This window comes from Equus asinus, chromosome 4, assembly GCF_041296235.1.
Source record: "Equus asinus isolate D_3611 breed Donkey chromosome 4, EquAss-T2T_v2, whole genome shotgun sequence".
In the NCBI taxonomy this organism is placed as follows: domain Eukaryota; kingdom Metazoa; phylum Chordata; class Mammalia; order Perissodactyla; family Equidae; genus Equus; species Equus asinus.
The window spans coordinates 102,569,363-102,584,579 of record NC_091793.1 but is presented as its reverse complement, the minus strand read 5'-3'; the positions used below and the strand labels follow the sequence as shown (position 1 = coordinate 102,584,579).

Sequence of the window (15,217 nt, the reverse complement as noted above, 5' to 3'; positions counted from 1 at the left end):
TATTTAGCTTATAGCTGAAAATTTGTACCCTTTACCAACCTCCTCCCTATTTCCCCCTGGCAACCACTCTTCGACTCTGTTTCTATGAGCTTGACTTTTTTTTTTTAGATTCCACATATAAATAATAGCATGCAGTATTTGTATTTGCCTGGTTTATTTCACTTAGCATAATGCCCACCAGGCCCATCCATGTTGTTGCAAATGAAAAGATTCCTTCTTTCTCATGGTTGAATAATATGCCATTTTATATATATGTGTGTGTGTGTGTGTGTGTGTGTGTGTATTGAATAATATAGAATAATATTCCATTCCATAATATATATTGAATAATAATATATATATCACAGTTCCTTATCCATTCATCCATTGATGGACACAGGTTGTTTCCACATCTTAGTTATTGTGCATAATGCTGCAATGAACATGGGGGTACAGATATCTCTGATATCCTGTTTTCATTTCCTTTGGATATGTAGACAGAAGTGGGATTGCTGAATTTAAGCATTTTTAAAGGTTGTCTTCTATTCTCAGAACTATCTCCATGGTCATTTTTTATGTTTTCCTTGAGTGTCTTTTTTTTTTCTTATTTGTTCTTCTTAGTGTCTTTACTTTTTCTTTCATGTTTCAGGGTTTTGATTCTTCTTTTTTTAGGAAAATTTTTTTTTATTTTTGTCTACTAATTCTTGCTTTTGTAGCAGATACAAGAATGAAGTAAGGATGGAGAGACCCTCGTATGCAGGTGGGGCTTGCTGGCCAATGTTGTTTAAGGATAAGAAGTCAGGAAACCATTAAGCTGGAGGACTAGATTTACTCTGGTGCACTGACTCCCAGGTAGCTCCTCTAGTACTCTCCAGTTATAGTTTAAAATCTCTTGAAATTAAATCTCCTCTTTTTACCTGGAATAAATGCACAGCTACAGATTGTTCTGCATCCAGAGGTAGAGAGTCCATATATGGATGTCCAACTAGTCTTCTTTTTTCAGCCCTATTTCTCTCTCTTACCCTCAGTAGTAAATGCCATCTCAATTCCAGAACTGTTCCGCGCAAGTTCCTTTCTAGGGGTGTCCCAGACAGTTTCCATTTCTGTTCTGCTTTATCCACTGATGATACTCTCTCCATTGTCTCCATTGTTGTATGTCTTATTCTTTTCCTTCCTTAACAGTCAGTTTAATGGAGTTTCAGAAGGCAAAGAAGTTGATGTACATATTCAGTCCACCATCTTGAACTGAAAATCCCTCCAACTCTTTTATAAAGAGTTTAGAATGGGATTCAGCTTATTTCTCCTCCCTCCCCAAGTATTGCTATAATTTGAAGTGAATTAAGTTTCCAGATAGACATCCAAAGTGACACCCTAGCCTCTCACTCTTTTGTCAACTATATTTCTAGGTACTTTCACTTCTTTCCTCTACCTCAGCCATACTCTTCTCTAGCCACTCCCTAGACTTTGTCAGTTCCTTGAACTGAAATCTGAAACTGAAACCTGCTGCTTTCTGGTAACAACTTCTTTTACTTTCCACTCTATCACTCAGTTACTACTAAAACACATGCTTTTGGCCTTATCCAGATATCCAGATTACTAGCCCATCTAATTTCTTCCTTCAGTTTCACCTCCTCCTTGATCCAGCCTCAGTTACACATTCCATCACTGTACCTATATATACCCTCCTGCCAGAACCCTAAACATGGACCAACTAAATTGTGTTATACAATTAGACTGTCCGGGTTCATGTTTCATCTCTACCACCCACATAGCATATGAACACATAGTCATAAGCTATGTAACTTTTGGGAAGTTACTTAAATTTTCTGTGACTTCACATCCTCATCTTTAAAATGAAGATAATAATAGTACTAATGTTCTCAGGATGAAATGAGACAGTATATGTAAAGGGCTTAGAAAAATGTCAGGCTCAGAGCAAGCCCTGATGGTCTAGTGGTTAAAGTTCAGGACTCACTGCTTCAGTGGCCTGGGTTTGCTTCCTGGTCACTGAACCACACCACCCATCTGTCAGCTGCCATGCTGTGGCGGTGGCTCACATAGAAGAACTAGAAGGACTTACAACTAGGATATACAACCATGTACTGGGACTGTGGGAAGAAGAAAAAAAAAAACGGAGGAAGATGGGCAACAGATGTTAGCTCAGGGCAAAACTTTTCCTGAAAAAAAAAAAAAAGAAAAACATCAGGCTCAATAAAAGTGTTCAATAAACATTAGCGAGTAGTAACAATATTCTCCAATGTAAAAATACTAGTGAAATAGCAGTGTACTTTAATAAGTTATATCACAGTGTATAAGGTGTTTACACATTCAATTTATACTCTCCAGTCAGTCTTCCTATTGATTAACCACTTTTAAAGAGATGTAATACTTGCATTTTTAAACTACATCAAAGCACTCAAAAAATGAGTTGTTTCTCTAACGCTTCTTTTCTAATTCAACTTTGATAGTTAACTCTCTACACCTCCAAGGAGAACTTGCCCTAATTATTATAGGATAATGAGCCACTGACATCTAATTATAACATCTATTAAGGTAGTAGATACCAATTAGAAACCGAGAGGCCTGTTGCTTCATACTCTCCCTTATGTAACAACTGTGGTTTTAGAAAATAGACCAGACTCAAAATGTAGTTTAAACTGTATCATTTCTCATTGATGCTATGTTATGCCACTTCTTCCAGATCTGTAACCATATGCTAATTATCATGAACGTAGAGATCTCAGGCCTCTTCCTAGTTTGGATCTCTAAATTTCTTTGATGGTGGATATTCTGGTGAATCCCTTAATTTAAACAAGTCCCCAGAAGAAGATTTTTTAATCCCAGGGACTATATAAGTATTGCTCTGATTGCTAGACCCTAATTCTAGCAAAACGCTAACCAAGTTAATATTTCAGTCACTTCCCTGTGGAATGAGACTATAGTCTTCCGAGACATATAACAGTGTCCTCCGAAGACGGGAGGATTGTGCATATTTTGGTTCTAGTGATTCAGTTCACACCCTTAAGATGTCTCTCAATAGAAAAATCAGTGAGATGTCAATCAAAATTTAAAAAAATAGTTATTACTTTGGAATCAGCTTCAGGAAGTACCACAAAGAAGCAATGTAATATAACACTGGGTTGTGATAGAATCTTGGGAAAGTTATCTAATTTTTCTGAACTCCATTTCCTAATCAGTAAAATGAATATTGATATGAGTTAAATGAAATACGTAATGTATTAAATAACTTTGTATAAATAGTGAACAGGAAATTTTTATTGAATCTGAGGAATCAAATGGGCAGGCATGGCCTTCTTGGGAGCACATTCTTATTTGAAGAGGATAAAATCGAGGCTTATGTTGGCTCCACTCCTGCCCTCCCTTGCTTGTCACTTGTCCTTAAATAATCTGTCTGAGCCTTTGGTTAATGAATGTATCCCTCTTTCTTTATCTGTCTACCCTCCAATAGAAAGAAAACATCCTTAATTATGCTTTCAGCGTAGTCTTACCTTTACACTCTAAGATGGTATAGCTGAATGTGTTTCCTGGGAAAACACCTAAATCAAAATCATTTTGGAGCAGACGTACGATGGCTGTTACTAAATAGTTCTAGAAAGCTCTCTTAGTAAGCTAAGGATTTATGTTATAGTTAACTTACCCAATGGGATTACAAGAATGTAGTCATATTCCAAATTAAGCCATCTAAGGTCCATCTTTAGAAAAATCTAATTCTTACTCAATTTTTTACAAATCTACATCATACTTTGCATTTTTATAGCATTTGAATCGATCCAGAGTTGCTTTTTGAGAAAAGTCCTGGTCCTGACAAAAATTAGACTTGAATTAAGGGTTATAAATATGCACTACGTGTATTTTCTGTCCTTCCTTCAGAGTCCACACAGAAATCACCAACCAGTCAGGGTGCTCTTTCCTACTAAGCACAAACCGAGCTTTAGGCTCATGCTCAGCAAGATCTCCAGCAAGGCAAGAGAAATAAATATGTAAGAGTTTACCTGCCATGCTTGTACTAAAATGTAAGCTCCCCGAGGACACAGACCATGGCTTACTCATATTGTTTTCCTAACAAAACTGTTGACTGGACGTTAACTAACTGTACCAACTAAGAATAGTGGTCAGTTTCCTTAATGTTTAAAAAAAAGCATCAGCATAAGCATTTTCATATTGACTCTAAAAGGAGAAAAAGCCAGTAAAGACGTTATAATATTAAAAGAATCCAAATTTTTGTGGGAGTCCCTATTTGGATGAAAATTGGAACATTTGTATGTTATCTCAAAGGAATGGCTGTGTGTGGCTCTGTTATAAGCAATATATCCCTAACTCATCAGATGGAAAAACTCCTAACATCTTTATTTCTGTAGTCAGTCTCATTTTTCTTATTACAGTTCAAACCAGTAAGAATTTTCCAGAAGTTACCGTTTGAATCACCCAACCTCCTGAGGAAAAAACAAACAAAACTAAATAAACAAGTTTCAGTCTCGTAATTTTTCCCCCTCACTAATAGTTTCAACTTAAATTTGTTCCTCTTAAAGCCCCCCAATTTCTCCAGAGAACCTGTCAAATGAGTCTCTTATAGATGCCCACACTTGGCTACAATCCTAAGTGGTACTCAGACCGGTCACATGTCAGTGCATTTTTAATTGCTGATGCAAATAGTATCCATCTTAATTACACCCTCATCATTTATTACAGTCAGTTTCTCTTCAGAATATAAAGTCTTGGAAGCAAACCCTTTCTAAAAAGTGCTTGTGGACTTTGGGGCTTTGGCAGCCTGGGACAGAACTTCTGAGAACAGCCTGTGTGAATTTTCCAAAGAAGGCATTCCATCTGAGAGGACCCACATGAGAGCAGTTCATTTGGAGCCTGGCTAGTGGCTTTTATCTTGGATTGAGGATCTCACAATCACATGGAGATGCCTACAAGTGCCTACCATAACTTGAATATTACTCTTAATGATTGCTACAGTTTGTGAAAAGCTGGCCCCATCAACGGCGAAGGAGGAAGGCTCATCTAGAAGCTGGAGTGGCTACATCTGTCTGCCAGTAAGTGCTTAATGACTCATTTTCCTCAACAGAATTTTCATAAGGCTGGAATTCCGGGAGGGCTGTCTGGAGAATGTCTGAGAGGAAGTTCATAAGCCACTGTCCTGCCGTTTGCTGGAGAAAGCCTCCCATGCTAGACAGACGAGCGACCAAAACAAACAGCAACAAATTTCAGTAACATTTCCTCCTTACCTTTCATGAACAATTCATGAAAGATCACCAAGAAATTTGTTTTAGTCAGGTTGGGAATATTACAGACTTCCAAAGAAGAAAACCATTGGTGGAAAAACTAAAGATACAGTAGGCTAACAACGGTGTATATGTGGAACCACAGAATCTATCCAAGTGAATTGCATTGAACCAGCCAGAATACTCCAGGAAACTGTTGTGTGTGTACTTTTTTTTTTAACTCAGTCAACCATTTTACTGATCTGTCAGGTTGACCAATTTCTTTGGAATTATGTAGATTTAGCCAAAATGAAATTGAACATAAGACTTACTTCGCTTTTCAATGCTTTTTTATTTGTTTCAAAGGCTTTGTAATTACTAAATGTTCTCTCTCAGAAGATATTCTGAGAGGGAAGAAAAATATCACTTTTGCAAAGCCATTTCCATTCTTCCAAAGGTCTGCTGGTAAATTATTCTTACTGATCTTTCCATCTTTCTGGCCTGTGCATACACACCTAACCCATACTAAATTTCACCAGATGGCATTTTGTTTCTTTAAAGTAAAGCAGTCGTGGGTTTAGACAGTTGAATTTTTAAACTTCTGTATTTACTGAAAGTGCATATGGTGCTATATGGACAAAGAAATTGTGCTGAAAGAAAAACGTTTCTGTCTGCAGTACCTCCTAATCTCCCAGAGAAAGAAAAAATGCAGTTCTATGGTTTATTTCTCTCAAAATTTTATGTGGCTTTAATTTTCTTCCTCTGCTAAAAATTAGACATATGTATACTGTACATACCTGGAAATTTGAATTATTTTAAATTCTTCTTTTGGTTGCAAATAGAGAGCTTATACAAAACCCAATGGCTTGCCAAAGTGATCCGTGAGTGATTTCTAGAAGAAAATGAAACATAAACCTGAACTTGTAAAAAAACAATTTAAAAACCTCTGTATGTCAACGTAAGCAGATGTGGTGTAGAATTTACAAGGATGAGAAGGCTATAAAACCTCCCTTGAGCCATTCACAGTTCATTTCAAGGCCAAGAACGCCCCCAAAATCTGTTTCTAATTTTACAGAAATCTTTTGAAATTTGGCACGGTATTCAAAAGTCCGTGGAAAGAAAAAAAAACCTTGTCCTAGCTTCGGCTTCCAACTACGAAGGCAGACTTGCTTCTTTTCAACGGTTTTCACAGATCTAGTGACCCACGCTCTGAAGTCAGAATTAGCTAACTTTCAGAAACATCTGGAAAAATGAAGGTTAGTATATGCAGCCTCAGGTATTGCTAAAGAATGAGGGTGAGCTGAATTGAGTGCGATCAAAGTTTTCTATTGTTTAGAAGGTAAGGATTCGTACATAAGTATGTACTTCCTGGAGTGGGTTGGGATTGGGACATTGTTCTAAATATACCATAGAAATATTTGTCCTTGCAGAGCTGGAAGAATTCCAGCAATTATAGCCAGATCAGTGGAATACAATCAAAGGCTTTGTGGGGAGGGAGAAACAGGATTTAGTTGTAAACAAAGTCTTGCCATTTCCAATAGTTAGCAGAAACTGTGTGTATGTCTAATTTTTCTATTTTATTTTATGTAGACATGGTTAAAAATTGTGTTTGGAGTTGCCACCTCTGCTGTGCTTGCTTTATTGGTAATGTGCGTTGTCTTACGTCCTTTAAGAGGTAAGAATTTTCTCTGATTTACTCTATCTGCCTAGAATAGCTTGGAGAATGCTCTAATGCATGGTCACAAGTGACTGAACGTTTCCTAAGTCCTTATTTTCCAAAGCAAGTCTGTTATTGCTAAGAAGACGTATAAGCTCACAGATATGTTGTTGAGAAACCAGAAATACTGAGGAATTTAAGGCAAGGGTAAGAAGGGATTTCCAGTATTATTTCGGCAATAGAAAAACCTAAGCACTGTTCTGTATCACCCCCACATCCTCCCAAAATATATGTAAATCACAAGCTTTAGAGACAATATTTTTAACTAACGTTGCTTTTCATTATTGGATTGCCTCATGGAAAGTAAAGATGAGTAAGAATTGAAAAGTTAAAACAGAACCCATGGAGTTTTTTATTAGGAGCCTTTGCAAAAATTTAGGGAGGCAGTCAAGAATGGAGATCTCAGGAAGAGCTGCATAGAAAAGTGAAATTGCTGTTCTAGATGCAGCAACAATGAGCCATCAAATTAGAAGACCAAATATTATTAAACAAGCATTATGTTTATTGATAAATCAATCCTTTTAGAAAAGATTAGATTAAGATTGATTTCACTTTGCTGAAAAATGGAAGACACTATGGACTGATATTGGGGCTAATTTAAATTAAGACTCCAGCTATAAATAATCCAGTGATATTAGGGTATTAGGGGAATTAGGTTTTTATAAACTCTTTATTAAGAGAAGCTCAAGTTCTAAAACAGGAAAAACATACAGCAATAACAGGTCTTGTGCCTTTGGGTCTAGGGAAGGGGCAAAAGTATGTACTAACAAATACTAAAAGCTTATGAGAGCTAAGGTGGGAAATATCTTGGTTAAAAATTAACTGACAATAAAGGATGTATATTGAATATATGAATATAAATATACATACAACTGAATGAAGAATGTATGAGTCTTGAATGATCTGTTGCTTTAAAAAAATGAAATATAGAAAAATATTTTGAAAAATTCAAAATGATCATAGGATTTTCACAGAATTACAAAAAGAAGAGGTTAACCAATAAGATGAAGGCAACGCTCTTGTATCTTCAGTATTAATCTTCCATCCTTATTCCTGCTCTCTGCTAGCACACAGTTATTCTTAGGCTGTTGAGATGTGTCGTATGCACCATATTTTTTGTATTTTTTAGAGTTAAAATTGTTTTCAGAGCAGTATTTCACCTCAGTGCTTTTGGGGTTATATTTACCTCATACTAACAATTGTCAGGTGGTGGATTATGTCCTATTGACTGTTGAATGCTAATCCATTCAAAATTAGCTCTGATTTTTTAAAGAAACTCATGAGTACTTGAAATTGACACTTCGCTTCCTCAGAATAAATGTTCAGAGAACAGAAGTGTGTGGATTTTATTGTGAGCCTGCCTCCACATCCACAGACAAGGATAGATTGCATTTGCACTTTGGAATTTGAGCCACAATTTCTAATAAGAAATATACTATAATCATACATTTATAAGTAGTATACAAATATACACACATGTGAACATTTGTGTAATTGTATATAATCCCAATCCTTACCCTCTTCCCAAGTTTAGACATGTACATTATACACATAAATATATGTTATGAACTAACATAATTATATATTATAAAAGTCCTATGTCATTTGTAACATAAGTTTCTGTCTCAACCAACAGGATAGCTTTCAGAGCAAAGTAATTCCCTGGTGGAATGAAATAATCACACTAAACTTTAGATGAAATTTTATTGCTCATTCAGGAACTGGAAAATTATGAAAAAGCTGAGAACTAATTTTTTTTTATCATAATATCATCACTTTATATTCTAAATTGGCTGAAGAACATTTCAGAATGTCAATTAACTTGTACTTGGGACTATTCGTTCCCCTACTTTCCTGAGCAGGACGAGGGTTGAAGCCCTTCCTGAAGTCAGTGGTATAGGCAGCCCTGATGTTGTATGTGTCCTTCTGACTTCACCCCTTTCTTCTCACCCCACTCCTTAACTATCCCCAGTCTGAAGCTGCAGGTCCAGTTCTCACTCACATCTGCCCAGTGCCTGGTGAGGACAGGATCTGAGGTGACAAGGCAGGAGAAGGGAAGGAGGACTGGAGAATTCACAGCCAAGTAAGCTTCTAGTTGGCCTTCTCACACTTCCTCAGAAATCCCATTACCTCACCTTTGCCTTAGGTGCCCTCACATTCTTAGCCCAGAATTTATGAGCCTGCATAAGGACAGTCTTCCTGCGAGAAACTTAAAAACCCACTTAAGAAACATTCATTCATTTATTTATATATTAATGAATTAATCCCACTAACTACCGGCTCATTGTTGTGCCAGTTGTTGAAATAAAGGTACAATAGTCTACATTTCCCTCTGAGCGGCAGGATGGGAACCCAGTAAGGATACATAGTCATCACCACCAATAAGGTATAAGGATTTCTGTCATTTCCAACCAGGTCGAAGTGAGAAAAGAAAAGAAAGGTGCTTTTCCACAGAGGGAAAGGGTCCCAGGAACACCAGCCTCAAGATTACAAGAATGTGGAGGAAGTAGGCAGGAGTTTAGGGGCAAATAGGAAAATGTAGAGGTAAAATGAGGAAGAACTGTTTAGATTACTCACATTATAATAAAAATAAGGGACTTTTTTTTTGAAACTTCTGAATTTTCTCAGTTTTATTTTCACCAAACGCAAAACATATGTGGGTTTCTGCCCCTTAGTCCCAGGCTATCCTCCTTGGCCTCAACTTACTCCCCTTCAACTGATTCCTTTTCTACTCTCCTGCTTCTATACCTTTTCTTTTGTTCCCAAGCATCAATTCTCTTCCTGTGTGAAGATGCCATCAGACGGAAGGTGGAAACTAAGCTCCACATCTTCCCCTGGTGTTTACCAACCCCAAAGACAAACACACAGACCTCCCCGTTTTAAGATATTTACAGAGGTGACAATAACAAAAACCAAATAAACAAAAAACTAGAACTGAAAAGTAACAGAGGCTCCAGAATTTCAAAAGTAAATTCCATATGGCCTAGCTTCATGATTTATAGTTTCTGAATTCTTGGACCTGACTTTGTGATATTCATTTGTGAAAGGAAGTATGGGAGTTATCTGTCCTCTCCTTGAATTCTATTGAGTGCAGAGTTCTCCACATGGTGATGAGCAAACACTCAATAAATATCAGCTATTATTTTCCTACAATTTCTGACTTGTAGCAGCTGCTTAATAAGTGATAGCTAGAATTTTACTGTGTTCTTCAGCCTAATATACACATACACACAAAGAAAGCAACTAGCCCTTTTTGTGTGGTGTGTTTCAATTTCAACAGTGTTCTTCTTAATTCTGAGTTCTTCTTAATTCTTCATCTGTGGGTATTATCCCTGTTCCTATCTCCCACCTCCTTGGATCAAAAACGGCAAATATTTCTCAGAAACTTTTGTATGCAAGACAGTCACAGGACATTGGAAGCTCTGAAGCAAAAGCAAGAGAGAAGAAAGGAAGAGAAAAGATAAAGGAAGCTGGGGTGGGGGATGTGGAGAATAAAGCTGAGTGAAAGAAAAATGAGAGAGGTATGCAGTGTGGAGAAATAGCCAGCGTGCCTGTGCTGTGCCTCCAGGACCTCTCAGTGAAAGGAGAACCAGCATGAGTGAAGCCTCAGATCACCCTGAAGCCCTCTTGTCTACCCTTAAACACTTGTCCTTTTATTGTTGTTGTTTTGAGCCTTCAGTGTTTTATACAAATTGGTATTAGTTGCCAATTTTTAAAAATCATAAGATTTCACATAAGAATTTATATTTTGGCTTCTCTTTAAATATTAGATCTGGCGATATTGGGCCCATGGTAATAGCTGAGAAGCAGTTGTTGCCCTTAAATGAGCAATGCCTTCTCCAGTTTGCCATAGACCCTACAACTTTCTATTTTATTATGCACAAGATGCCATATTCCTTGACAATAATCTGTCCAACCTCAATGAACAGGTGGATTTTTAGCCTTTGGACTGAAGGAGGCATACGGTTCCTCCTGGGATTAAAAATAACCATCTACTGAGTGTGAAAAAGACTGAGATTAGCACAATGGCAAGTCCACAGCAGCTCCCGGACACTGGTTATTTGTCCAACAATTATTTATGAAGAACCCTTCAAATACCAGGCACCGGTCTAGGGCACAAATGACAAGGTTTCTGCCCTTAGGAAAGGGTAGTTTGATAATAAACAAGTGAACAAATAAATTCACAGTTTCAAATTCTTGTAAGTGCTGTAGAGAACAACTGGAGTGAGGGTTGTGTTAGACGTCTGGGGCTGCCATAACAAAATATCACAGACTGGGCGGCACAAGCAACACAAACTTATTTTTTCACAGTTCTGGAGGCTGGGAGTCCAAGATCAAGGTGTAGACAGGCTTGATTTCTCCAGAGGCTTCCCCTCTTGACTTGTAGTTGGCTGCCTCCTTGCTGTGTCCTCACATGGCCTTTTCTCTCCGCCCACACACTCCTAGTGTCTCTTCCTCTTCTTATAAGGACACCAGTTATATTGGGTTAGGGCTCCACTATCATGATTTTATGCAACCTTGATGACCTTCTGAAAGGCCCTATCTCCAAATGCAATCACATTGAGGGTTAGAGTTTCACTCTATGAATTTCGGGGAGACTTAATTCAGTCCATAACAGAGCTGGTCAATGAAGCCTTCTCTGAGATGATATTTGAGCAGACACCTTAAGGACAGGGAGGATACAAGCTGGGTGATAAACCCTCAACACAGAGGAAAAAGATACTAAGGCCCTGATGCAGGAAAGTGTTTGGGAAGTTCAAGGAACCAAAAGGAGACCAATGTATGATGCCAAAATTATGGAAACAAATTAACATAGTAAAATATGTGTATACATATATATATATAAAATGTATAATGATTGCTTACTTAGCTAAGTAATGCCTTATATAGTTTATTTCAGAAGACATCTGATGTCACAGACAATTCAGACAGAACAGAAATCAATATTTTATAAGAAGAAATGTCATTTGGAATGTCAGTATTTTAGGCAGAAATCCACTGTTGTTATTATTACTATCATTATTATTGCTATTGCTACTACTACAACCTCAACAATCACTTTTTGTAAAATAAGATGCATATGAGATGAAATCATCTTCAAAGAAGACATGAATATATTTTTAAGGCTTGAAATTTTCCCAGTATCAACATTCAGAATTGTGAAAGACTCCCTCAAATATCTTAAGAGTTTTAAGCTTATTTATTCACTGTTCCTTTGGAGGAAATATGGGGGAATCGAAAAGGTTGAGGAAAAGGTTCAGAAAGTTCACGGACACAAAAGAGCTTTTGAGTTGAGTGTAAACAGATCAACTTTTCAGATTACATTTCTCTAATTTGCACTTGGATTTTAAAATCACAGAAGATAAAGCTTGGCAAACTCTCTTTGAGGTTTGCCAAATTCTGAATAATTTAGAAAATAATCCCAGTCTTTGGACAATTCCCATAATGCAGAGGAGTTTACCTGTCTCTGATTTCTGAAGCGATTGTGTAAAACTTATACAAAAATATCTAGTCACAGATATACCTTGAAAACTACATGTTCTAGAGCTCAAATCGGGGATGTAGGATCAGGGCTAAAAGTTTTTAAGAACCAGAGGCAGTCAAACTGAGCCTTAAAATATAGCAATAATTAACACAGTAGGCACAGATTGAAATGATCTTTCCATAGGATAATCAAATACTATTCAGTCTTTTTAAAATTTATTCCTGTTATATGTAGAGCAAAGAGTTTATTCTTCATTTCAGTATCCTTCTGAAGTAACAAAAATTATGCAGTAAAAACAGAATAACTTGTAATCCTTATTAAGTTTTATTCCCATTAATTAAAAAAAGAATAGGATTGCTTAGTATCTAAATTAAATTTTTTGTAAGATTATGATTTTATACTTAATAGAAAAACTGTAATAGGATTCTTTAAAGGAACAGGATAGAAAGGTTGTATGTGAAAAAATCAGATAACTTACATGATATGGACAAATTTCTAGAAAGATTCGAACTACCAAAATTTACTAAAGAATAAATAGGAAACATGAATAGTACTGCAACAACTAAAGAGATGGATTTAGTGATTTAAAAACCTCCCACAAAGAAAACCCCAGGCCTAGGTGGCTTCACTGGTAAACTCTATGAAACATTTAAAGAAAAATTATTATCAATCCTTCACAAACTCTTCTAAAAAATAAGGGATCACTTCTCAGTTTATTCTATAAGGCCAGTATTACCATGATACCAAAACCATACAAAGGTGTCACAAGAAGAGTAGTTACAGACAGTAGTTGCAGACCAATACGTCTTAGAATATAGATGGAAAAATCCTCAACAAAATACCAGCAAACCAAATTCAGCAATACATAAAAAAGACTGTACACCAAGACCAAGTGGAATTTATCCCAAGATCGCAAGGTCGGTTTAACACTGAAAATCAATTACCGTAATAAATCATCCCAATAGAAAAAAGGACAAAAACCACATGATCATCTCAATAGACACAGAGAAAGAATTTAACAAAATCCAACACCATTTTATTATAAAAACACTCAGCAGACTAAAAATAGGAAGAATTTCCTCTATCTGATAAAGGGCATCTACAAAAAACTCACAGCTAATATCATACTGGTGAAAGATGCAGTGCTTTCCCCCTAACTTCAAGAACGAGAAAGTATGTTTGCTCTCATCACTTCTGTTCAATATTTGATGGGTGGCTGTAGCCAGGGCAATTAGATAAGGAAAAGAAATACAAAGTATCCGATTGGAAAGGAAGAAGTAAAACTCTCTCAATTGGCATATCCTAAGGAATTCACTAAAAAACTACTAGAACCAATAAACAAGTTGGGAAAAGTTGCAGGACACAAGATTAATATATAAAAATCTATCATATTTCTATACATTAGCAATAAACAATATTAAAAAATCTAAATAAGTGGAAAGACATCCTGTGCTTATGGGTCAAAAACTTAATATTTTTAAGATGGCAATACCCCTCAAATTTATCTACAGATTAAATACAATCCCTATCCAAATCCCAGATGAGTTTTTTGCAGAAATTGACAAGTTGATCCTAAAATTCATGCAGAAATGCAAGGGACCCTAAACGGCTGTCTTGAAAAAGAAGAATGAAGTTGGAGGAATCACACTTCCTTATTTCAAAACTTACTACAAAGCTTACATAATCAAGACAGCGTGGTACTGGCATAAAGACACACATATAAATTAATAGAATAGAGTTGAGAGTCCAGAAATAAAGTCTTACATTTTGTGGTTAATTGGTCAATAAGCCTGCCATAACAACTTAATGGAGAAAGTATTTTCAACAAATGGTGCTGAGACAATTGGATATTCATCAGCAAAAAATGATATTGGACCCCTTTCCTCACACCATGCATAAAAATTAACTCAAAATGGATCAGAGATTGGGGCCAGCCTGATTGCACAGTGGTTAAGTTCGCACGTTCCGCTTCGGTGGCCCAGGCTTCGCTGGTTCAGATCCCGGGTGTAGACACGGCACCACTGGCAAACCATGCTGTGGCAGGCGTCCCACATAGAAAATAGAGGAAGATGGGCATGGATGTTAGCTCAGGGCCAGTCTTCCTCAGCAAAAAGAGGAAGATTGGCAGCAGATGTTATCTCAGGGCTAATCTTCCTCCAAAACAAAAGGATCAGAGATCTAAATGTAAAAGTGAAAACTATAAAACTCTTAAAACAAAACATAGATATACATTTTTATGTCCTTGTATTAGGCAGTGGTTTCTTAGATATGACCAAAATCACAGGCAACAAAAGAAAGAGCACATACATCAGACTTCACTAAAATTTAACACTTTTGGGTTGCAAAGGAAACCATCAAGAAAGTGAAAGACTGCCCACAAAATGGGAAAAAAATGTTTGCCCATCATATATCTGATAAGGGACTTGCATCCAGAGTATATAAAGAACTCTTACAAATCAATAATAAAAAGGCAAATAACCCAATTTAAAAATGGACAAAGGATAAACATTTCCCCAAAGATAAGCAATAAGCACATGAAAAGATGCTCAACATCATTAATCATTAGGAAAATGTAAATCAAACCAAAATGAAATATCAGGAATAAAATTACAGGTGGAGCAATTAGCCTGCCTGGTGAGAAATGGCTTGGCCGTGGGGGTGCAGTAGAAATGGAGAAAAACAGACAAAGCAGAGAAAGATTTTGGAGATAAAGTGGTTAGGCCTGGGTGTTGGATAAAGGCGACGAGGGAAGGGGGAGGTCAAGGGTGACCCTCAAGCATTTGAACTGAGGAACTATGTGGATGATAG

The 15,217-nt window shown here is 36.8% G+C and overlaps 1 protein-coding gene across 9 annotated transcripts in view; it reads left to right on the top strand.

Annotated features, from left to right (window-relative positions):
• The first annotated feature begins 4,735 nt into the window (after window positions 1–4,735).
• The window catches only part of FAP (fibroblast activation protein alpha), a 74,074-nt gene continuing 63,592 nt past the window's right edge, over window positions 4,736–15,217 (top strand). For 2 of the 9 annotated variants that reach the window (XM_070507992.1, XM_070507989.1), the window contains exons 1-4: window positions 4,804–5,039; window positions 6,283–6,463; window positions 6,798–6,882; window positions 8,897–9,007. Coding sequence is in view for 3 of the 9 variants with exons in the window: in XM_014860158.3 (XP_014715644.2) it covers window positions 6,458–6,463; window positions 6,798–6,882 (91 nt within the window). In the remaining 6 variants the exon portion in view is untranslated. Of the gene's footprint in view, window positions 5,040–6,282; window positions 6,464–6,797; window positions 6,883–8,896; window positions 9,008–15,217 lie in introns of those variants that run through there. The other 7 variants (XM_070507988.1, XM_070507991.1, XM_014860158.3 and 4 more) reach the window with 7 other exon arrangements.